This window comes from Neltuma alba, unplaced genomic scaffold (genome assembly GCF_004799145.2).
Source record: "Neltuma alba isolate B1F8T4 unplaced genomic scaffold, ASM479914v2 tig00010746_pilon, whole genome shotgun sequence".
Lineage (NCBI taxonomy): Eukaryota > Viridiplantae > Streptophyta > Magnoliopsida > Fabales > Fabaceae > Neltuma > Neltuma alba.
The window spans coordinates 236,578-260,014 of record NW_021635573.1 but is presented as its reverse complement, the minus strand read 5'-3'; the positions used below and the strand labels follow the sequence as shown (position 1 = coordinate 260,014).

Genomic DNA, 23,437 nt, shown 5'->3' with positions numbered 1-23,437 from the left:
TGTTAATTTTTCATATCAAGGGAGTTTTCTATTACAAACTATAAGAGATGAAAAGAAGTAGAAGAAAATAAATATATATTTTTTTTCATAAATTAATAAATTAATTATTTTTTAATTTTTATAAATTAGAATTTTTTTTGGATAAAAACTAAAATGATACAGTAAGAAAAGGCCGGAAATTAATTATCTTCTCGATACATTTTACATTTAAGACAAGAAGGAGTACATCAAAATAAGAGCTTTGTTTGGTTCAATGAAAGGGAAGGGATGAGAGGTTAATCAAGGGGAGGGGATGGGAGGTGAGAGGAGGTTACAAGTGCTCTTTGGCTTAAGGGGAAAGAGGGGAGGGGGGAATGTTTCATATTTGGTTTGGGAGGAAAGGGGAGTAGAACTAATCATAAGTTAATAAATATACCCTTATCTTTTTAGTTAGATTTTTTTATTATTTTATTGCAATATTTATATTAGAATTATTATTTTCCAATTTATGAATATAAAAAAACAAATTACCCCACATATATAAAATATTTACATATCCATAAAATATAAACATATCATACAAAACATTTTATTATCATTATCAAATATACATATCATGAAGAATATATACTTGTCATATTATGGATGAAGGCATAATAAATGAAGACGTCGGAAGATGTAAAAGCAGTTGGCAATACCAATAGCGGACTGGTGGAAGAGTAGACGCGAAGCAAGCAATTGGAGAAGAATAGCAATTGAAAAGAAATAGAAGTAAAAAAAGGTAAATTTGGTATATGTAAAAGGTAATATAAGTAATTTAGTCAGAATGAGACACAATATTTCTCTTCCTTCCAAAAAATCTAAATTTAGAGAGGAGCAGAATGAGAGGAAGGGAGCATTAAAAGACAATTTTTGTCCCCCCGTTCTTTTCTGTTTTTCCGAACCAAACACAATTTTTCATTTTCTCCACTCTCTTCCCTTTGAAAACTTTCAAATCATACAATACCTTGGATTGGATAAAAAGAATAAGGGGGTGTTTGGGTTCCAATCCAAACCATGGTTTGGGGACCCAAACCATGGTTTGGGAAAAGGTCTCCCAAACACCCTTAAAAAAACCAAAACCATGGTTTTGAGTTAAAACTATGGTTTTGACTCCAAAACCATGATTTTGGGAAAAGCAAAAATTTTTTGCTTTTGAAAAAAAAAAGGGGAGAGTATGAGAGCTTATAAGATATGTATCTTGTTGTTTTTTTTATAAACATATTTTTTATAAATATATTTAATCTTATATCTTATAAATATATATACATATTAATTATTTATTAATTATATTATCTTATGTATTATTAATTATGTTAATAAAAAATATATTATTAAAATTTTAGTTCTTCAAATTAAAATATATCATAAAATATATTTTTTCTGTAATTATCATATTAACTTATGCCTTTTGTAGTAATTTATACATGTAAAAAGTGCTTCTCGTAACAACTATCCAAACACTCTCACTTCTCAGAATCACTTTTTCACAAAATCTATTCTTCAAAAAATCTATTCTCCCTAGAATCTATTCTCCGGAAGCTATTCTCCAAATCATGGTTTGGTTATATCCAAACACCCCCTAAGTGCTCCGATGCTCATATGGCAAATGTATTTTCCTATTATATATTGACATAAAAAATAGGAAGGATGCTAAAAACAAAAATTAAAAATTATGAAATTTTAAATTATAATACTGACTTTACAAATGACAATAAATTTTTGTTAGATATTTTTTATTTAGTATTTATAAATTTTTAACTTTTTTTTTGTTATTTTTCTTAAAAAATGTTTTTTTAGACTTGCAAAATCAAGCTTCCCTTTCTTTCGCTTCATTTCATATTTTTCCCAAGATAAATTAGAGAAAAATCCAACTTCTGGACAGTAAAAATTCGGCAAAATCAGCTTCTGATTATACGAGCGAATTGGGAAGCATTGACGGAGGATGGAAATGATGTTCACTCCTTCGACTTCAAGCAACAATTCTGTGAGGCCAAAATCTCTTTCTGGAAATCCATAGTATCTTCCCTGACCTGGTTTCTTTTCTACTATTTATTTATTTGATTATTTGAATTATCTATTGGTGATGCTTTTTTGTTTCCTGGGAGAATAAAAACTTTTGGTTCAAGTGATTACTCACCTACTCTTTAAGTTTGGCCACTGTCTGTCTCCGGCGAACAGGAACCCCAGTATTGTTGCTTTCGAAGCCCATCTTTGGTTTTCCGTAAATTAAGACGAGACTCATATCTTTTACTTTCGTTTGTGATCCTTTGTATTCCTAATTTATAGCTCTGAATTTGAGGGATATTTAGCTAATTTTATAATTTTATTTGACATATTGGAAACATTAACATGCATGTATTATTGATATTAATGAAGGCTTTCGGTGTAGTTGCAGATCCAAAGATTACTGTAAGAGTAGTTCCTGGGTTCTGCTTTCCTTCTTCTGGGTGAGAAATTATCACTTGGCTCTAAAAAAATGGTGGAAGGTGTGTCACTTAGCACTCTGATAACATGTGGAAAGAGCATGCTCAGTGGACCATTCGCTTCTTGGAGGGCAGGTTTGAAACCATATAAGAAGTTTCAAATCACATCTATGTATGAGAGACATTGGGCCTGGAATCATAGTGTGAAGAGGTTGTTCTCAGATCCCTCTACATCAAGGCATAGTGATTTTAGGGTGGAAGCAGGGTGGATGTTTAGTGGTGGTGAGCAAGATTTGGGTGCACGTGTAGAGCGTAGTGAAAGTGCTAATGAAAATATTTTAATCTTCTTTTTCCAGCTAGATCTAGCCACTCGAGTACAGGTATAGGGAATTTTAGTTTTTACTCTTTTACAAACATTTTGAAGTATTATCTTCTGCTCTGGCAAATATGTGCTAAAATCTTATTCCTTCACATTTTGAGCTCATGAATGGCAGTATGCTTTAAATATAGAGCAGTATGACATTGCACAGGAACTGAGAAACAAACTTACAGAGGTTAGATAGCCCATCTTCTAACCACTTTTGTATCTAAATTTTGGTGAAAGCAACTATGCACTTGCATGTGTTGCTATATTGCCTCTTCAGGTTATTTAAGATTTAAGTGGACCATTAAACAACTTGCAGCGTGCTTGATGAATGTTATTTTTGGAAGGTTGAGGCAGAAATCGTTAGGCAGCAAGATGCTAAAAGGGGATTGTCTTCAAAAAGTGAAGCTCAAGATGCAGCTCTGCGAATAATATCTCTTCAGTGAGTATATTGCATCTTGTTGACCTTCTAACTACATGGTCTCCATGATTAATTGACCTCTTTTGTTAATGTAATGTGCAAGTGCGCAAGTCAACTAGATTGATGAGGGTGACTGATATTTTTCATTCCAGGTCAGATCTTCAGGATGCTATCAAGAGTGAAGATTATGCCTTGGCAGCTGAATTACGCGATGAAATTTCGAAACTTGAAGCACAATCTCTGGAGGCATCAGCTAAAGCTTTGGCATATGAAAATGTGCAATATTCATTCCGTTTGGGCCAGAAAGTGAAGCATAGAGTATTTGGTATATAGTTGTCCCACTTCCCATGGTATATGACAGATTTCATTGGGATCTGCACCAATGCATCGTGGTTTTCAGTTATATTAGTAGGCTGTACTCTGAAGAGTTTATCTAATATAACTGTAGAAGTGATGATTCTGTTGGGAATTTGATATTTCCGGATTGCTAAAAGTCTTCAAGCACTTGGATTTTAAGTGTTAAAACCCAATCTATGGGTAACCCATAAGTATGTAGTCACAGGTGCAGCTATCAGTATTTCACCCCTTTTAGCTATTTAATTTGTTGATATATTTTTCAGGCTATCGAGCTGTGGTATGTGGAATGGATCCAGTATGCTGTGAATCAAGTTCTTGGATGGAGACTGCACAGGTTAAGAAATTGTCTCGTGGTTCTACTCAGCCATTTTATCAGGTTTGATTTCTTGTACCACTGGGATTGCTGCAAATATTTCTACTTTCTGTTAGGAAAGGGAGCTTCTTTAAATTGCTTTTCTTTCTATTAAAAAGCCATTTTTTTATTACAAGATGGTTTTCTAACGACTTGCATGTATGTGATAAGATGATTGTAGATGTCTAGTTCATGGATTTAGTGCTGGCTCGCATTGACTCGTTTAAGGGGAAAATGCAAGTACTTCCCTACAACTTTGAGCCATTTGCTGATACCTTCCTCAACTTTGAAAACTGTCAAATACATCTACTGTATCATCCTTCAAGATTGGAAACGTTCGATCTATTTTTCCGTTACCCAAATACTACCTCCGGTCCTTTATATATATATATATATATATATATATATATATAACCTGGTTTGACTTTTATTTTGATCCTAAATATAAGACCGCTATCTACTTTATTTCTCATATTTATGTATTTTTTTTTTGAAAGTAGTTCTTCTAATAATGGTAGTTCTAACTAATATATTTGATTAGTAAGGATATTTTAGAAAAGACGATACTTATTTATCACAAATAACTAATTAAATTGATTTTTTTAATCTACTTAAATTAGTCAACTAGCTCTTATATTTAGGATCGGAGGTAGTAACATATATTCCACTTAGTTTTGTCACTTGTTTGTTTCTAAAAGAATGTAAGCATGCCATGTGACACATGATGTAGTTTGAAGTGACTTCTCCATTAACGGGCGCTCAGTAGAAAAACAAGCAGAGGGTTATTTTCCAATTTTCAATGCTCAGAGGGATAGTGGCATTCCCCTCTTTCTCTAATATTTAAATTTGTGTTTCTTAAGAGTTGTTTTGGTCTTCCGCCAATTCTTTTATTTTGTCATTGTCCAGGTTCTAGTTGACGTCCGTGCTGACGTCCGTGCTGATCCAAACATACTGGTGGCATATGGTACATCAGCTACTTTATCCCCTTAGGATGCATACAAGTTTTTTTCTTTTGTTTTTTTTTTCCTTGTAATGTTAATGTTGATGTTTTCCTATAGTCTTTCATTTCCTTTCTTCACACTAACAAATAATTATTTTCTTTTTCTTATCTGCACATTTGACTGACCATTGTAATGAATTTCATGATCTTTTCTGCAGTTGCAGAGGAGAATCTATTAGCCCCTGATCAGCCAGACAAAGTTAGTTGATTTATACCTTAACATACAATAAGAATTCCATTAATTTCATCACTTAAATTATTCTCTTAACTCTGTCCAGGGCAGTTTTGATCATCCCTATATCTCCTTTTTGTTCTATGGGATGGATACAGCTGGGGATTTCATCCCAATCAAGCAACTCCGTGAAAAGTACAATAGACCACGACATGAAGTACCTCTGGATGATGAGGATGGAAATGGAGTGTAAATCATCAAATATATATATGTAAATTGTAGGAATCTGTATTATTCATTAATCATGAATACGAATGCATAGGATCCACCCTAGTTTCTAAGTAAAAACCTTTGTTCTGGGTCTCTTTTTCAAGATCATTTGATCGGATTTGGAGGACTGAGGCAAGAAGCATCTATTTGGGTTCTTGTGCAAGGATGGTTACTAGTAGACAAGATCATTCACATAAATTTCGTGTGATCTTCATTTTTCTTACCATGGGCATGGTAGTACTGCGAATGGAGTTAGAAGATTGCACATAATCGCCACTGATCATTGGTCAACGGATTGGTGTGATCCTTACTATGTTTAGCAGTAATTTCATCGACTTCTTGGAAAACTTAGGGGAAAATAAAGGATTAATACTGTTGTTGGTATTTAGCATGTGATCGGATTTTGGTTTTAGTTACTATAGCTTCAAATGGTGGGTTTTGGCCTTTATAATTTCATAAAAATTTAAAAGTTAATACCAAGTTAACACTGAATGAGGATCAAAATTAAAACTCGTTAAAAATGCATGAATCAAAACTAAAATTTGCGTGGTCCTTGTATAAATCTTGGTTTTTGTATGTACTTTTAACGAGTTTTGATTTTGGTCATTATATTTAATGGTGTTAGTTTAGATGAACATGAAGATGACGATCACAAGGTAGTTGGTATGATAGATGATGAAGACAAGATGATAAGGAAGATGACAACACAGATGAGCACTTCAAGCATGTTATTTATATGGAAGCTAGATACTAATTAATATAAATTAAAAAAATAGTTATTGGTTTATCTAAAATATATTTTTTAATTATTTGCATTGAAAACTATTTTCTTAATACATGCATTTAGGTAAAAGCTAAAAATTTGGGTGATAAAGTAAACTGGGGTCTTTCATTTAAAATTAAAAGTAACCTTTCTGTTAGATCTTATTTTAGAATAAGTGCAGGTAATTAAAAAGACTGGGAGGAGTTGTTCCAGCTTAACCAAAAGTCATGGGTTCAATCCTTTAGGAATGCAACAGTATAGGTGGTAAGGTTGCCATAAATATAGGTCCTATCATGGCCCGATCCGAATTAGTTTGGTTTGTAATTCTTTAAGGGGTTGGCTAGAATACCGGGTGCATATAAGGAAAAAAAAGGACTATCTGGTGCATCGAAATAGTCTCACGGTAATTACTAATCCAAAGAGATAATAAGGTGTGATTTAAAGATGTTTGAAAACACCAAATAAGAAAAATCAAAAAATTGAGAACTTTGTGTTCGTTATAAATAAATAAGAAGTGCGAAATATAAATTTTATAATATTCTTCATATTTCACAAATAACACGTGTAATTCATTAAACTCCTGTAATATTGGAGCTTTGATCTCACATCTACACCACGTAACAGTATGATATACACAAATGATTTAATTAATTAAGAATATTACTTGCAAAGCTTTAGATTGAAAGCACAAGAGAGTTCAAAACAATACAAGCAAAACACAGGAACTTGTTACTTTGACCATAGTCCCCATAGCACTTTTGAAAGGCATTATGAATGAAGGTAACTCGTTTTCTTTGTTGTTACTTGTTGATGTTGTTGGTTTTTAGTTATTAATGATAGTCTCAGTATTTATTCCAAACAGAAACATGAGAACACCGTAAGAATCCCAGTAGTAACATGCCCACAACTCTCATATTCACTCTGGATTACAAATTACAAGGACAAAATATCATCCACTTTCTTCAAATGCAATTTTGTTACCCAACTCTAGATTTCTATTTAAACACAGTGCTCTCAAAACTCCGTGTTTAACTCATGAAAGTTCACATGTCTTGAAGTAAAAAAAAAAAACAAAGAAAGAAAAAAGAAAAAAAGAAAAAAGCATCCCAACTGATGCAGTAGAAAGGAAAGTCTCGTATTGCCTGAGATTGAGGAAGTCTCGGGAAGTCTCATAATTTTGGGGTCAACTTGCACATCCCAACAGCAAAAAGCCAGTTTTTGCTTTTTAATGATGTTTGGATTGACATTTTTTGTGTGACTAAGCGCGCGTTTGGATCTCGGATCAAACTTCTATACGCACCTGGAAAAAGGGGAAACATGGCTTTTTGGGTGGTAAGCTAATACCCATCTTTTTGGCATAACATTTTTCCAAATGAACTTTTGGTCACATCGTGCATTGCGAAGAAAGTTGAACTTTGGTGAGTTAGGAAAAAAGTTCATTTATGCTGCGGAGGGAGAAAAACATGCAATAATAAAAAGATAAAATAAGACCTACCTTGCATTATTTAAAAGAGAAGATAAAATTTTAGTAAAACAAACTTAGAGTATGTTTAGATTGGCATTAGGTAAAACTGACTTCTAACCTAACTGACTTTTGTAACTGAAGTTAGAGTAAAAGTAAGTTAGTGTAATGTAATTTATGTTTGGATAGGTACTTTTAAAAAGTTAGTTGAAAAAGTTAAAAGTTGTTTGGATGATTAATAGAAAAGTTAGTTTAGTTGTTGAAAAGAGCATGGTGTAGTGTTTGAAATTTTATATTTTTAATGTGATAATAGTTTAAAAAAACATGTAAAATTATTATGATAAAATATAAATAGTTTATTTGTGAAATTATAGAATAAAAATATTTGTTACGGAGAAAAATTTGAAAATACATTATAGATAATTAATTAAATATACATAATGGACAAATATGAATATAAATTAAAATTTATTTGGTCTCTAATTAAAGTAAATAAAATCACATAACTAATTAGATCGTAAGCTTTGCACAATTTTCCTATAAGTTAGTTAGAAAAGTTGATCTAGATTGCGTTGGATAAGTCAGTTAGAAAAGTTACTTTTTTCCATAAGTCAGCTAGAAAAGAAACTCCATCCAAACAATCTTCTGAGCTACAATAAATCACAAACCTTAGTTTCATGTTTTTCCGTGTGTTTTTATCATTTGCAACAGCAATCCAAACGAGCCCTTAACTTGTTGGGTTTAATGAGCTTTTGGGGTAAAGCAACTTTTTGTTGCTTTCACATGTGTGTTTGTATTAGTAGTGACAAAATGACTTTTGTTTTATTTGACTCAAACGTAAGTTGGGATAAAAATCTATTAGAATAACGTGATTTATATTTAAAAGTCAGTTTAACAAATTAAAACTTATTTAGATAAGAAAATAAAAAAATAAGAGAAATATTAAAATCAAAATTATAGAATAAAAAATAATTAATGTGTTATTAAAAAATTTGAAAAATAAGAAAAATTTGGAGAAGTTCCTCCATTAAAATTTTAATTTGTAAAAAGGATTTAAATTAAAGGTGTGTATAAAAATTTAATTTGCAAAGTGCCCCTACTCTGTGTGTATAAAAATTTATCAAATCTTTCTTAACAATTAAATTTTTAATGAAGATTTTTTCTAATTTTTTTTCAAATTTATAAACATATATAATTATTGAGTATTTTTGAAGTAATTTTATATTTTTATTAAAGTAAAGTAACACTCGTTTTAAAACAATTATCTTGTCTCATGATCATCATTTTTCTCTCTTCACGTGGCTTTTGTTTAAAAGTTACAAATTTTTGCTTTTACTTCAATGTAGCTTTTTCTCAAAAACTCATTTACTCTAAAATTAATCCAAATAATATCTTACCTTTAAATAAACTACCAACTCACATCTTCCTCTTCTCAAGGCACATCCCCCCCGGAGGATAGTTTGAGGAGGCACGGTGCGGTAAATAAAAGCTGTAAACAAGAACTAAATGCATTTTAAAATTTTCACCCACCCATTATTTGCCTCTCCTTCTATACGCTTTATCTTCTCCTTCGGTGGCCGAAGAAACAAGCACAGCGTCTCTTAGAATTATATGAATTTATGAGATTTAAATTTAGTTCAAAAATTCATGAGTACTAAATCTCACATTGCTTAGTACTTGTGTGTGTCAAAAGAAAAATCTCACATTGCTTAAGATTAAGGACGCTTTAGTGTCCGTTTGGTATGAAGAAAAAAGAAAGAAAGAGAGGGAGGGAAAAATTTTAACAAGATCAATTTGAAAAATTAAAAAAATAGGGTTAAAAACTTTTAATTAATTTTTATTACTTTTTTTATATTACTTCTTCTCTTTATTAAAATTTCAAAACACCACTTCTTCAATTTTTTAAATAGAGCTTATTAAAAATTTTCTTCCCCTTCTGTCTATTTCCATCAAACAGTATCTTAATGAAAAGATCAAGAGGAGGAATGGGTTCGCAGATTCGACAACAGGCTGTAGTTGAAATTTAGCAATTTTCCCTTTACGTGCTACTTGAACACATTATTGGGTGTTTTTACCTTTTCTTTTGCATTTTTATTGTTCTATCCCTGTAGTGTATTTTATAGGATGAATCCGTTTAATCTTAAAGAGTTGCTACATTTTACCTGCAGTGGAATAACTCTTAAACACAATATCATGACCTTTAAGGACAATATCGTTGAGTATGACTGTAACTGGACTTTCTACTGTGCTACCAACACTTTATATTCAATCAAAGTTTCAGTTGCAATGATTGATCAGCTAAAGCAATGATTAATGTTACTAGGGGAGACCTGCCACCAGATTTGATGGATACTGTTGGTGTTCAATTTAACAATGCACCAATGAACTATGAATATAGATAAATGACTAATTTCTTGTCTAGAACATAACCAAAGTGAGAGATACAACCAAAAGGACAGCACAAACCAGTGAACCTCCCGAAAAAGATCTATATCAGAAAGAAGAAAACCAGATCCATGAGGTCCTTCTTTCTCAATTACATATAGGGAGAGTTTGAACATCTAACAGAAGTATGAAAGACAAATTTGGGCTTGCAGTTTCTTTACCAAGGGTGAATTATAATAGTACAAGGCAAAGTTGTGTGTGAGAAAATTTCCATCACTTTTACTTTTCTGCAGCCTTCTGCTTCAACATGGCTATGAATTTGTCCCTCTCATCTGGAGACATTCCTTCTGCTGAACAATCCCCTACTCCCCATTCCGCGCCGCGTATACAGTACTTGTCTTGAATCTCTCGTCGGTTCCTTCAGATCATATTAATGTAATTAAATTAGCATTTGAACAAAAAACCGTCTTTTGAAATAGCACTTTCACAGAAATAGCAAAGAGATTACTTTTCTTTGTTCAACTTGGATTGCTCTAGCAGCTTTTTCAGCAAGGGAGAAGACTTGAATCTTTCATCGAACTCAGCATATTTCTTCTGGTTTTCTTCTGTAAGTTAAGAAAATTGCAGACTCAACTTTAATTTCTTGTGATTAAGCTTCACAGAATCACAGCATGGCTCACAATGTCACACCATAATACAGCTAGTTTCAAACCGTTTAGACGATTCAGAAAGTCGATTTGAGGAAGCTGAGGGCCAGGAACAGATTCTATTCCTGAGAATCCTGACATTAGCCCTGCATATGCTGTCATAAGAACAAATGCTTCAGCCATTAATGAGGTTTTGTTTATCGCAGCAAGAAAATGAAATGCATACTACTGCAAAAAAAAAAAAAAAAAAAAGGAAACTCTTAAACAGACACATGAGTAATATGAACATTTAAGAAAACTAAGGCCAGAAGGTTGTGAGGTTGAAAAGTTCAGTATTCATATAGACTCTATATTGGAGCCAAATATTTACATTTTACAATTTTGTCATAAAACCCCGAAAGTTTCTGCTATCATGCATCTCATACCGTCCGGGAGAGGAAGTTAGAGGGTGAAATTAAAGACAGTGAAAGCCTATGAGATATGAACTGTTAAGGGAATTATAACCCGAAAACTAATTCACAACGTTGGAGAGCAGAATGTAGAAGCAAGTCGCATGTTAGAATAGCATCATAATGAACAAACCCAATTGCAAAGTACGAGACTTGAGGCTCATTTTGGAACTTGGAATTATGAAATTTCCAAAGTGGAAGTTAAATTAATTATCCTGGGGTCGCTATGATTCCCTGAATGGTTATATCAGAGACCCACGTTTCAATTAAATCTATATCTGGCATAAGTTTTTGTAGCTATCAATGAAATGTAAAGAAACATGTGCAGAGACAGAGAAAGAAGACGAGAAGTTACCAGGGGTCGACCAGAGGAGGATAGCAATTGAAGCAGCTAAAGGAAGAGACTTCCGAAGAATTCCATGAGAAGGCGAAGAAGAAGAAGACGAAGAAGACCAAGAACAACCAATGGGTCTTGTGGGCATTCTGATAAGAAATCTGTGATGAGGGATGGAGGGTTTTGGAGAAATGGAGAAGTTAGTGGAGGATGAAATCTGAAAGGAAGAAGATAGCGAGGAAGAACCCATGATTGGCCTCCCTTCTTCTTCTTCTCCTCCTCCTCCTCCCTTCTTCCAAAACCTCTTTTATGAAGCGAATGAAAAACTCGAGAGAGAAAAAGGAGATAAGAAAGAGCACAGACAGACACGGCTCATACTTTGCCACCGAAATATGGAATCATGTCAACTATGAATTGGAAAGTCTAATGTCACCATGTCTCCATCCAGGCTTCCACCATGAGTCCATGACTCGTCTAATTCAGCCTATTTTAAATTTATAGTGTGCATTAATATCGATTATCTGGTACACATTAAAAAATTTATTTTGGTGATATAATTATCAATTGATAACTGAGTTTTTAAATGTATTACACTGTTACACACTTAGAGAGTGTTTAGTTTAACTTTTCAGAGGTGATTTTACAGTGTTAAGATAAACATATGAGAATAATTTTGTCTCTAGTGAAAATAGTTTTCTAAATTCTTTCAGAATATTTCAGACGCTTCCCTTTAGGTAAAAGTAAAAATATGTCTCACATCGTATAAATTATCGAAATGCCGAAGTTGAATTTTGAAAGTATTAGTAATTAGTTACATATATTTTTTTAATTATACGTTATCGTTAAATTTTACATTCAGCACTTTACTAGCGGCATATTTCGAAGCTGTCAACAATACATTATAGTTAAATGAGGAAGTCTTTCTAATATGTCAATAAGAGTTGATCTAATTAGTAAAGAATTAATTTATAACCCACAACTTCGTAAGAAGTGAAGATCTTATCAATGGCCTCTCATTATCAGTTTCTCACGGCAATTGGAATTGATACATGTTATGGCGCCAAAAAAAAATCGTTGCTCTACTCTTAATTAAAAAAATCACTATTTTAATCACAATTTAAACATAACCCTACCTTATGTTAAAAACTTGATTTCATATTTGGTTTTGCACTTTTTTCTTAATTCATTATTTTTAATTAATAGAATACTAATGTAAAATAGATTAATATTAGAAAAATCCCAAAACAATATCTCTTGAATTTCAAATTTTCAAATAAATCTTATTTATTATATTTTAATAGCAATTGATTACATTTAAAAAGTAAATAATAACAAAGATAACTTAATCAGAATTTGTAATTTAAATTTTGAAAGAATTAAAAACACAATAATATTTTTAAAAAAAGTAATCTTTTCAAAGAAGAGGTTAACATATTAGCTTGATCACCTGCTGATCCACATTAAGCGGGTTCAAGCCGGCTAAATACCAACTCACATGGAGGCCGACCTTTTTAGCGAGTCGGTCTGGATTCCCACTCCAAATTTGATGTCATAAATCTGACGTCATAAATCGCTAAAACTTAATTTAGTGCACTGATGTGTCCTTTCAGATCATTCAACGTTATCTTCGCGGAAAATGCGTCCAGTGATCTCTACAAATACTCTCGGATAAGCAGAAGACGATTTTTACAATGGAGGTGAATGAGAAGTCCAGAAATAAGTGGTATTCCCATGAATTAGCTCAGCTGTTGGCACAAGCCATAACTTACAAACAAAGCTATTGGACGTTCACCCCAAATAGAAAAAAGAAAGGGAGGGGGGGGGGGGCGTGGATAAGCAAACAAAACTATAGGGGATGTTTAACAAAAGCCTTTTTGCTTCCTTAACTTGCTTGAAGGGATGATCAAGGCTCCGACGCATTCCGTGAAGACCTCAATATTCCATTCCTTTCTTCTGCAAATCTGAACACTAACAGCTAGAGGGGCAATCAAAATATCCACCGACTTTTTTCTAATATGTTCCTCATCTTGTTTATGTTTATAACCAATATACCTATATTAATATATTAACATACAGTATAAAATATATAACAAGCTGTTAATTTATAAATCATAAACAATTCGGACTAATTCCTCGAATTTCATATAATGTATGAGAAAACAAATTTAGATAGAGGAATCAAATACCAAGGAAAACCATGATAAAAGAACCATGAGCAGAGTAATTTCCTTTTTGATATTAGTTGTATAAAATAACTATTTATCTCGTCGGAATCTCAAATAATTTTTCAACAATATGAACACTTCTCCAAGATCCGTATACAAAACCGGTCTTCAGTATAATCCCTCTTCATTCACACAACATTCTCCTCTCCTTCAAGAGTCCCACAAATTACCTTCAAAGTTTTATTCCTCAAGCATGGTCTTGGCTGCATCTACCAGTGTTGGTCTTAATTCACTGGAAGCTCGACCAAGCACCGTATATCCTTCCTTATCCTGTGCATCTACATCTGCTCCATGTCTTATCAGAAGGAAAGCAACCTGGAAAAAACCCCAGAAGGCAGAAGCCCTGGTAATTATGAGATCCGCTGCAATCTACTCTATCTATATAGACTCCAAGCTCGAGATAAATTCATATGCAAATGCCATGACCGATTAATAAATAATCCCCCAAGGTTCACATCCAAGTACAGTCAAACAAGATTCAGACCTCTATTGTCAAGTCAACAGAAAAATTGCAAAAAGCCAAATGCACTAGCATAGTACAGAAATATATGGGAAAGCTGTAAAACAAATTCATCAACCTGACGACTTAACAAGCTTACCTCTTTGTTTTGGCAAATCACAGCATTCATTAATGGGGTTTGACCAGCTCTATCAGCTGCATCAACCTCTGCTCCTTCTTCAATTAAAAATTCACACAGTTCAGAATTTCCAGTGCTCGCAGCACGATGTAATGGGGTGCTTCCAACCTGATTAAAGTTAAATCACATGAACAGTCACTTATATCAGCGGTCCTGAAAAAGGTGCTCTAGTAGATAAAACAAATACTAATAATCCATAAATATCTCAAGGCGGTCATTCTTCATAACCTTATCCTTAACGTTGATCTTGGCACCATGGGAGATGAGAATTTCAGCAATCTTCAGCCAACCTTTGCTGGCAGCATAGTGAAGTGCAGTTCGGCCCCCATTATTTTGCAAATTAACATCAGCTCCTGATGAAAAACATTTGAAATAATTTAAACATTATAAATGAAATATACTGAGAAATCCAGAAGTCTTGCACAGTTTAAGTAGGGGGAGTAAGACACATTTAGGCTTTTAAAAAATAAGATTATAGTTGATATAATGAATAATTTAAAACAAACCCCTCCGATATCACTCTCTAATACAGCAAGAGCAGTGACAGGAACGATTCCAAATTAGCAACTAGTAAAATATGAAGCTTGACAGCAGAAAGATAAAAAATTTATGAAATATGGACCTTTGTTCAACAATGTCTCAACAATTTCCAGATTCCCAATGCTAGCCGCAGAGTGAATCGGAGCCCATCCTTCTTCATCGATACTATTAATCACTTCTGTAGACCCATCAGCAGATGCTAGGATCTTCACCACCTGATTTCATATCAAAAGGGCAAAGATAAGATAAAATTTCCGAAAATGACCGCCCAAAAACAAGGACCTAGGGCTGCTCAGAAGCGAACAGCCACCAGGACTCAATTCCTCAAAGGGAAACCAGACAATTGCCAATACAGTTCAGCTCCGGTAATTCCACTCACAGATTCGAGGAAAAACAAAGAGAGGAATCGGATAATTAAGAAACACGAAGAAAGACAGACCTGAGAGTGACCGGATGAAGTGGCGACGTGAAGAAGGGAACGTTCATCCTCATTTCGAAGAGAGAGGGCCTTGGAGAGATTCTCCGGAGAGAGAAGCTGGAAGGTTGAGACGTCGCCGTTCTCGGCCGCTTTGAAAAGGTCCGCCGCTTTGACTACTTGTTGCTGCTCTGGTTTTGGAGGATCCACTTCCTTGTCCATTTCGTCACAATCAAAGGTACTGTAGTATCTGTTATGCCCGGGGATTTATTGCCTTCCCGAAATCAGGATTCTCGCTTAGGGTAAAATCGGAATTTGGCTTTTTGAAAAAGAAAAAAATTATTAAAATAAAAATAACCAGAGAAATTAAAAATTGTCAAAATTATTTTGGAAATTCTTCATCCAAATTCTCAAATTTTAACTTCTTGACATGAGATATCTACTCATCCTCATCTCTCTTGTTGCATTGATCTCTCTTCAAGGGAGACCATAATAATTGTCATTCATACATTTCCATACGAATGAATTACTCGTTACCAGCCATTGCATGTTCTTAAAAAAAATTTCATTTGCTTTTGTTTTGAAGCTGTTGTCTCGTCCATCGATATTGCCGCCGCCACCACCCAAGTTGCCGTCACGCCCTTCGCCATTATTGATAGTGGGGGAGGAAGTGCGGTCGCGAGGATGGCGCTTGTTTGGATCACCGTTTCAAATAGAAAAAGTTTATAAAAAAACATGAAATTGCAACTTATTTAGGGCCTGTTTGGGTGCTCCAAAACCATAGTTTCAGAAGCACTTTTGCAAAACAAGATAACCTCCTCCACATATTTACTTCGTAATCCGTAAAGCACTTCTGAAACCATGGTTTGGTTTCCATCCAAACACTCTCTTAGTGTGTTTGGATGAAACCAAACCGTGGTTTGGAAAAGTAATTCTGAAGAATAGATTCCGGGAAGAATAGATTCTGGAAAGAATAAATGTTATGAAAAAGTGATTTTGAGAAGTGAGAATGTTTGGATAGTTGTTATCAGAAGCACTTTTTATATATACAAATTACTAAAAAAAAAGACATAAGTTAATATGATAATTACAGAAAAAATAAATTTTATGATATATTTTAATTTGAAGGAATAAAATTGTTAATAATATATTTTTTATTAACATAATTAATAATACATAAGATAATATAATTAATAAATAATTAATATGTATATATATATTTAAAATATAAGATTAAATATGTTTATAAAAAAATATGTTTTAAAAAAAAAAACAAGATACATATCCTATAAGCTCTCACACTCTCCCTTTTTTCTTCAAAAGCAAAAAATTTCTACTTTTTCCAAAACCATGGTTTTGGTCCAAAACCAGTGGATGTTTGGGTGACTTATCACCCAAACCACGGTTTGGGGGTCCCCAAACCATGGTTTGGGGTGTCACCCAAACGGAGCCGAATTCTTAGACTAAGGGGGTATTTGGATATAACCAAACCATGGTTTGGAGAATAGTTTCTGAAGAATAGATTTTGGGAAGAATAGATTTTTTGAAGAATAGATTTTGTGAAAAAGTGATTCTGAGAAGTGAGAGTGTTTGGATAGTTGTTACTAGAAGCACTTTTTACATGTACAAATTATTAAAAAAGGCATAAGTTAATATGATAATTACAGAAAAAATATATTTTATGATATATTTTAATTTGAAGGAATAAAATTGTTAATAATATATTTTTTATTAACATAATTAATAATACATAAGATAATATAATTAATAAATAATTAATATGTATATATATTTATAAGATATAAGATTAAATATATTTATAAAAAAATATGTTTATAAAAAAAACAATAAGATACATATCCTATAGGCTTTCGCACTTTTTTTTTTTTTCCAAAAGCAAAATTTTTTTGCTTTTTCCAAAATCATGGTTTTGGAGCCAAAACCATGGTTTTGACTCAAAACCATAGTTTTGGTTTTTTTAAGGGCGTTTGGATGATTTTTGCCCAAACCATGGTTTGGGGTCCCCAAACCCTGGTTTGGGTTGGAACCCAAACACCCTCTAAATGGTTGTTTGGATGGGCTAAAAACTCAACCAACTTCTGGCCTTCAATCTCAGTTGAACTCAATAGAGGAAAATCTGACTTTTTTCATTTCAAACTGCAGTTTCAAACGGTAATCATTAAAAATATACCAACTCATATTTACCCTCATATTTTCTCTTCTATCTCATTTCCTTCGTTAGTATAATTAGCTTTTATTTAGACTAAATGAATTTTAATTTATATTCATGTTTATCCATTATATATATTTAATTAATTATCTACAATCTGTTTTTAAATTTTTCTTGGTGACATATGTTTTTATTTCATAATCTCACAAATAAACTATTTTTATTTTATCATAATAATTTTAGGTATTTTTTTAAACTATTATCACATTAAAAATATAAAATATCAAACAATATTATTTAATAAAGTCCATGCCTTTTTTAGTTATTTTACAATTGAATTCATTTTTTATTTAATTATCTAAACAACTTTTAACTTTTCCAACTGACTTTTTATAAACACCTATTTAAATATAAATTATATTATACTAACTGATATTTATCTTAATTTCAATTATAAAAATCAGTTAGACTAGAAGTAAGTTTTATCTAACGTCAATTCAAACACACCCGTCGAATCTTGATAGGAAGGGCTTTTGCCCCCCCTCCCTCTTATTGAGGGGATATTATGGTCTTTTACTTATTTGTTTATTTTCTTACAAGAATTTACTCGTTCTTCGAATTGAAACCGTACGCAGACCGCGTTGCGCTTTTCTGGCGAGAGAAGAGGGAAAGACAGCGTCGTGCTTTTGCGCATCGTCTGGGGAGGGGAGAGGGATAGAGTCAGAGAGAGAACCGATCTAGCAATCTCTCCTTTTCTCTTCCTATTTTTGAAGTACATTTTGATTGGTTCGGAAATTCTCTGTAAAATCACGTTAGATTGGGTTTCAGATCCTTCTACTGCTGATATTTAGAGGTACAGATTTATTTGTCCCATTGATTTGCTTTTGGTCCTTAACTTCTGTACTAGATTGGGTTTCAAGTCCTTTCAGATTTATTTGTTCCATTACTGGCTTCTCATTGGCAGAATGATGACTAAGCTAGACTTATTACTAGACTCGTAATATAATTAAAGTGCTCTCGATTTGTTGAAGAGCTGTGAATCAATAAGCAAAGTTGTTTTCCCAGTATAGAATCCATATTAATTTGTGGCCGTTTTTTTTAGCCTGAATCTTTTGATTACGTTTGACATGCCTTGGACATCAAAAGGAAATGTTGTTTAATTCCAAATCTACACTGACTGGTTAGAGAATAACTTGTTACCTTGTTGATCAGGTGGCCTGATTGGAAAGGCTTGGTTATAAACAGCGGAGGACTGATTGTCAAAAACCAGTTTCATGACAGTGTGATCGTGTCGGACAATGATCGACTGATATTTTTGTCGTTGATGCTGTTTCCTTAACAAAATTGCTTGTCCTTTATAATGTGGAATTTTGCTGCAAATCCATTGGCAAATATTAGAGTGAAAGGAAACTCTAGAGAGACAAGCCAAACTTGTTCAGACTGCTCAGATGATGAGGTCTTCTCTAATGCCAGCAAAGATGAAGGGTTGGAATGCCCCATATGCTGGGAATCTTTCAACATAGTTGAGAATGTGCCTTATGTCTTGTGGTGTGGACACACTCTCTGCAAGAATTGCATTCTGGGACTTCAATGGGCTGCTTTGAAACTTCTCACCCAACAAATCAAGATCCCACTTTTCGTTTCTTGCCCATGGTGCCAACTATTATCATTCCGATTGGTTTATAATGGAAATCTGAAGTTTCCTTGTAAGAATTTTTTCCTCCTTTGGATGGTTGAGAGCCGGAATGGTGATAGATATAAGCTTGTTTCTTCCAATGTGAATAGCCAACCAATATGTCCTCCCTTGAACAACTTTCTTCAGGGAAATCATGCTTCTAATTGTAACCTTAGGAGACGCTCAATTAATCTTGGTTCTGGGCAAAGGGAGTCTGATGGCAATGATGGTAGTAGGGATGGAACTAGACGCCTTTTTTCCCTTTATAAATCTCTGGATTTCTTCATTCATATTATGTCCAAATTCCCATTGGTCGCCATTTTTCTTGTGATCGCCTTTTTTGCAGTTCCATTTAGTGCTGTTAGTTTATCTGTTTACTTGTTACTCACCATAGTTTTTGCTGTCCCTTCTTTCCTGGTATTGTACTTTGCATACCCTACTCTGGAGAGGTTGGTCAAAGAAATAATTTCTTGAGATATGGCTTGACTTTATTATTTTTGTTCACTTGGAGGTTTTTGTACTTTTATGTTTCTTCTTCTTTTTCTTGGTAATGTTCTTCATAAATCAACTTGGGGTGAATCTTCTGTGAGCAACTCACTTCTGTTGAACAGGGAAATTGATTGTGATTCCTTTTACCAGCTGAGGACAATTAGTTAATGCATAAGAGAAATTTTAAGTGATGAAAATTTTCATGTGCCAAAATATTGAAGTTATGTAAGTTCAGAAATTTGTTTCATGCCTCATGCTTAAGTGCATTTTAGACTTAAACGGAAGACCAAGGGTCTACATGTATTGGTTTCCACTTTCAACCCTCCTAGAGGTTCCTTTTTCAATGTATAAAAAATTGTCAAATGTCCTTTCTCTTTCTGTGGCTTAAGTTTTTAAGGTTTGGATTGGACATTTATTGTGGCATTACTTATTGTAGCCATGTTATCATACCATTTTTTAAAAGCCTTTAGAATACTTAATGAAAATATATAGGGATGTAAGAAGCTAATAAAATGTCGTGGAAGTGGTATTTTAGGTAGTAAGGCCAATTAACATTCATTTTTATGAATTTTTATTAGCTTTTTGCATCAAAGACGACCAGGGAGAATGTATTTATGTTATTTTAGTCTCAGACACCAATGGCACCTATTGGATAAAACGTTTGCTTATTATCATATTTTTCCTCTGAATATATCCTCTAGCATCTTAGAGTAGTAGTGAAGGTAGGTGAAAAGTAATAGTCTAATGTGCTACTTAACCAAGATCGCCCTGAGTGATCCTTCGTTTATGAACATCTTCAATAATTTTGGACAGGAACTTCTTTCTGTGGAATAGGTGCAGCTTCTCATACAGTTTTTCATAAATTTTGTGGATTTGATATAGTTTAGCGCCATACATGATTTTCTTAAAGAGAGGGAAAAGGAGAGAATTATAGATACAATAATTGAAAGAAACATCTACTGATGGCCCCAAGCGATAGATATAATAGTTATCTCAGAAACAAGAGCATGGTCCCCGAGGCATTCCTGTTGTTCTGATTCTATTTGCCTTTTCTCTTGCTTTAAGCTCTTCCTTCCTTCGTTTTGCATCTGCTTGTTCTCTTGCTCCCCTTGCAATTTGATCAATACGGTCCACGTCATCTCGGAATTTGTCCATCGCTTTCAGCCTTCTTTGCTCCAGCTCACTCTGATATTTCAGAAAGATCATAAGCACACACTATGCAATATCATTGTTAATCATAAAGTTCGAATGAGTAAAACCTCTTGCATGTTCAGCTTGCGTTTTGCTTCCTTCCTCTTCTTGTTTTCCCAGGAATCTATTGTCTCTTTCAACTTCTCATACCTGACAATAATTTTTATTTAGAGTATGAAATATGAAAACCTATGCAATGTAAAGACAATGCAGGAAGCAAGGTATTTGCAGTGTATATTCAAGGAACTTCAATATGACACTACTGTCAAGTACTTTTGTTTGATCTTTTCAAGCTCAGCTTTCTCCCAGGCATCTGCTTCTGTGTCCCTGGTGGGTGGTATTGCTGAAGTTGGCGGCCTAGAAGATTCAGATTGTGCTGGTGCAGCAACTTTTGGTTCTGTGGTGTCAGATTTTGTCTTTAAGAGCTCTCTAAAACTTAATGTCTTCTTTGATGGCACACTGGCCATGGCCTTTTCATCTCCAGCAGGTGATGTTGGCTCCTTCTTCCCTTTTCCATCTGTGAATTTGAATGAATCTGCATTTGATTCAAACTTGTTAATCTAATTTATTTACCTTCCAAAAAATCTCTCTCTCTCTCTCTCTCTCTCTCTCTGTTTTTTTTTTTTCACTGGAAAAAACTTTTTGTCCAAGCACTGTCCTTAAGGTTAGGCAAACAAGGCTGAAGTTGGATAGTCCTAGTGATTGTTGTGTGTTCTTATCTGTTTACCTGAGAATCTCTTGGATCCACCAGTCTTCTGTTGTGGGATTTCTGAAATTTCTTGGTTGCTAGCTGCATATGCGGCGGCTGCTATAGCAGTGACATGTTCCAAGTCTCCAGACTGGTCATCCCGATTCATTTTCCTTATGAACTGTCTCTGAAACCAATTCTGACCCTTCTTCTTTTCTGCGAAAATTCCCCACTAGAATATGTCAACATTAGCCTCACTGATTGTTTGATCAGGCAGAAAGGAAAAGAACATAAGAATATGATAACCCCCCAGTTTTCTCTTTCCTCAAATAGAAAGTTTTCTATATTGGGACATGAGCAAGTGTTAATTAGTAGATAACAATTTCTTCCCTTCTTTTTAGCCCCTTATCTTTGTTAAACAATGTGGAAAAAAATCTTTTTTTTTTTTTGGGTTCAAGCAATGATACTATTATTTTTTACTCATACAAATAATTAAGTTCATAGAATAAAGAAATTTCTTTACCTTGATGAGATTGGGTTTTCTGCATTGATGTCTTCTGGTCTCTGCCGCGACTCAGATCACCTTTTTTCTCTGGTTGTGAACCGTCAACACTTGACCTAACCAACGTGCACAGCCAAAAAGATGATAATTATGATTCTCATATCAGTGTTAGTTCCCCACTAAACCCCAATTTCTGTTGCTGGAAAATCCCTTTATGATAGTAAATCTGATTGAACAAACCATCCTCGGTGACACAGATAAAGCAATCTTATTGGCATACCCGCTTGGTAAGACGATGCAAAATATATACAAGAATTTTTTTTTGTCTGGGATTTGTGCGTGCTAGAAGATCATGCAGTCTAGAATACTTGTAAGGAATAAAGATTCAGAATTACTAACCTTGTTAGATTCATGAATTTCTCCATAACCCTACACCAAGAACTTGTTCTGAAACCCTTTTGTAATCAATGGGTCATGGCTTTGTAGTAATAAGCTAGGTGGCGTTCATGAGAAGAAAGAGCGCAGAAGAAAAGGCGAAACCTTGTTTAGGTATTGCCATAGGCTGAGGTTTGAAAGGAAAGCAAGCAAGGTTAGATATATACTTGGCATGTATTGTCTGGTTTTCAGAATAAAAAGAAAGTGTCTTTTGGATGAAGATTGGTATTTTCTTTCCTTTCTTTGGAGGCATTCTCGTTCAATGTATTATTTGATCTGCTCCACCATATATCAATATTAATCTAAAAAGTAAATTTTATTATTTGAAAGTTTAATATAGCTAACTTTTCAAATTCTTTACCATGCCCAGTAGGTTCGCTTTTTGATGAATGTAAAAAGAACTGTTGAGTTGAGAATAAAATTAGATTCTGTCTTTGGCTTTAGCAATTCAACTGATATAACTGTGCAAAGATTCTATTGCACCCTGAGCCAAATATGGAATAAGATAAAGCCATAAAAATTTGACCTTTTTTTAAGAAAAAGAAGGGGCCGTCTGGATGTCACTGGTATCTATTCTCATTTGTGACTCGTTTCCTCCATAAAGAGTGATGATTAAACAATGTGTTTTGATCTGGCTAAGGAAGAAATGTAACTTGAAAAGGAATTAAAAGCAGAGAATAAGAATATTTTTCGCATCCTATACCAAATTTGAAAAAAAAAAAAAAAAATCCGTTGCATCTTATAGTGGAAGACAGATTTCTTTTTGGCATTGTTGTGAAAGACAGCCATGAAGAAAAGACTCCCACAAAGAGATGAATATGTCCACTGAAACATAACATGTATTGTAATGAACGATTGTCAAACAAAAGCATTGAAATATACAAATCGGCAATAGAATTAAATTTAAATATTATTACCCAAAGAATCAACCAATAAAGAAATCGATTCTACAACATTCAATCAATGCAATGAAGATACAGTATTTTGAAACTAAGCATAAGTGAGTGCGACAAGCATCCATGTTGGTGGGAAAAGAAGGATCCACGAGC

The 23,437-nt window shown here is 33.7% G+C and overlaps 5 protein-coding genes and 1 long non-coding RNA gene across 12 annotated transcripts; 3 read left to right on the top strand and 3 right to left on the bottom strand.

Annotated features, from left to right (window-relative positions):
• The first annotated feature begins 1,901 nt into the window (after positions 1-1,901).
• Positions 1,902-5,766, top strand: LOC114758724 (clp protease adapter protein ClpF, chloroplastic). 3 transcript variants are annotated; one of them, XM_028947818.1, is made up of 9 exons: positions 1,902-2,005; positions 2,417-2,824; positions 2,939-2,998; positions 3,156-3,250; positions 3,382-3,554; positions 3,850-3,962; positions 4,845-4,902; positions 5,097-5,137; positions 5,217-5,766. In XM_028947818.1, exons 2-9 carry the CDS (start codon positions 2,498-2,500, stop codon positions 5,361-5,363), a joined length of 1,014 nt encoding a protein of 337 aa, XP_028803651.1. In that variant the 5' UTR covers positions 1,902-2,005; positions 2,417-2,497; the 3' UTR covers positions 5,364-5,766. The 3 variants fall into 3 exon arrangements, with proteins under 3 accessions (XP_028803651.1, XP_028803649.1, XP_028803650.1); XM_028947816.1 differs by having other exon boundaries at positions 2,411-2,824; XM_028947817.1 differs by lacking the exon at positions 1,902-2,005 and having other exon boundaries at positions 2,093-2,824.
• LOC114758725 (remorin-like) lies at positions 3,662-22,432 on the bottom strand. Of its 3 annotated transcripts, XR_003741842.1 has the most exons (7): positions 22,353-22,432; positions 21,975-22,069; positions 21,491-21,667; positions 21,037-21,298; positions 20,832-20,913; positions 20,126-20,757; positions 3,662-3,671 (listed from the first exon to the last, which is right to left on the bottom strand). XR_003741842.1 is itself a non-coding variant. In XM_028947819.1 (6 exons), the coding sequence occupies exons 1-6, from the start codon at positions 22,376-22,378 to the stop codon at positions 20,566-20,568; spliced, it is 834 nt and encodes a 277-aa protein (XP_028803652.1). In that variant the 5' UTR covers positions 22,379-22,432; the 3' UTR covers positions 19,614-20,565. The 3 variants fall into 3 exon arrangements, 2 of the variants coding, with proteins under 2 accessions (XP_028803652.1, XP_028803653.1); XM_028947819.1 differs by lacking the exon at positions 3,662-3,671 and having other exon boundaries at positions 19,614-20,757; XM_028947820.1 differs by lacking the exon at positions 3,662-3,671 and having other exon boundaries at positions 19,614-20,757; positions 21,037-21,280.
• On the bottom strand, positions 9,972-11,795 carry LOC114758728 (uncharacterized). Of its 2 annotated transcripts, none has more exons than XM_028947823.1 (4): positions 11,442-11,795; positions 10,703-10,792; positions 10,499-10,595; positions 9,972-10,408 (listed from the first exon to the last, which is right to left on the bottom strand). In XM_028947823.1, the coding sequence occupies exons 1-4, from the start codon at positions 11,668-11,670 to the stop codon at positions 10,270-10,272; spliced, it is 555 nt and encodes a 184-aa protein (XP_028803656.1). In that variant the 5' UTR covers positions 11,671-11,795; the 3' UTR covers positions 9,972-10,269. The 2 variants fall into 2 exon arrangements, with proteins under 2 accessions (XP_028803656.1, XP_028803657.1); XM_028947824.1 differs by having other exon boundaries at positions 10,703-10,783.
• LOC114758727 (26S proteasome non-ATPase regulatory subunit 10) lies at positions 13,506-15,488 on the bottom strand. The gene is made up of 5 exons (XM_028947822.1): positions 15,263-15,488; positions 14,906-15,038; positions 14,512-14,636; positions 14,245-14,391; positions 13,506-13,960 (listed from the first exon to the last, which is right to left on the bottom strand). Exons 1-5 carry the CDS (start codon positions 15,458-15,460, stop codon positions 13,826-13,828), a joined length of 738 nt encoding a protein of 245 aa, XP_028803655.1. The 5' UTR covers positions 15,461-15,488; the 3' UTR covers positions 13,506-13,825.
• Positions 18,035-19,573, top strand: LOC114758726 (uncharacterized). The gene is made up of 2 exons (XM_028947821.1): positions 18,035-18,261; positions 18,621-19,573. Exon 2 carries the CDS (start codon positions 18,769-18,771, stop codon positions 19,555-19,557), a length of 789 nt encoding a protein of 262 aa, XP_028803654.1. The 5' UTR covers positions 18,035-18,261; positions 18,621-18,768; the 3' UTR covers positions 19,558-19,573.
• Positions 21,173-22,723, top strand: LOC114758730 (uncharacterized). Of its 2 annotated transcripts, none has more exons than XR_003741844.1 (2): positions 21,173-21,250; positions 22,211-22,723. It is a non-coding gene; the product is annotated as an uncharacterized LOC114758730 (long non-coding RNA). The 2 variants fall into 2 exon arrangements; XR_003741843.1 differs by lacking the exon at positions 21,173-21,250 and adding an exon at positions 21,995-22,120.
• The last annotated feature ends 714 nt before the right edge of the window (positions 22,724-23,437 follow it).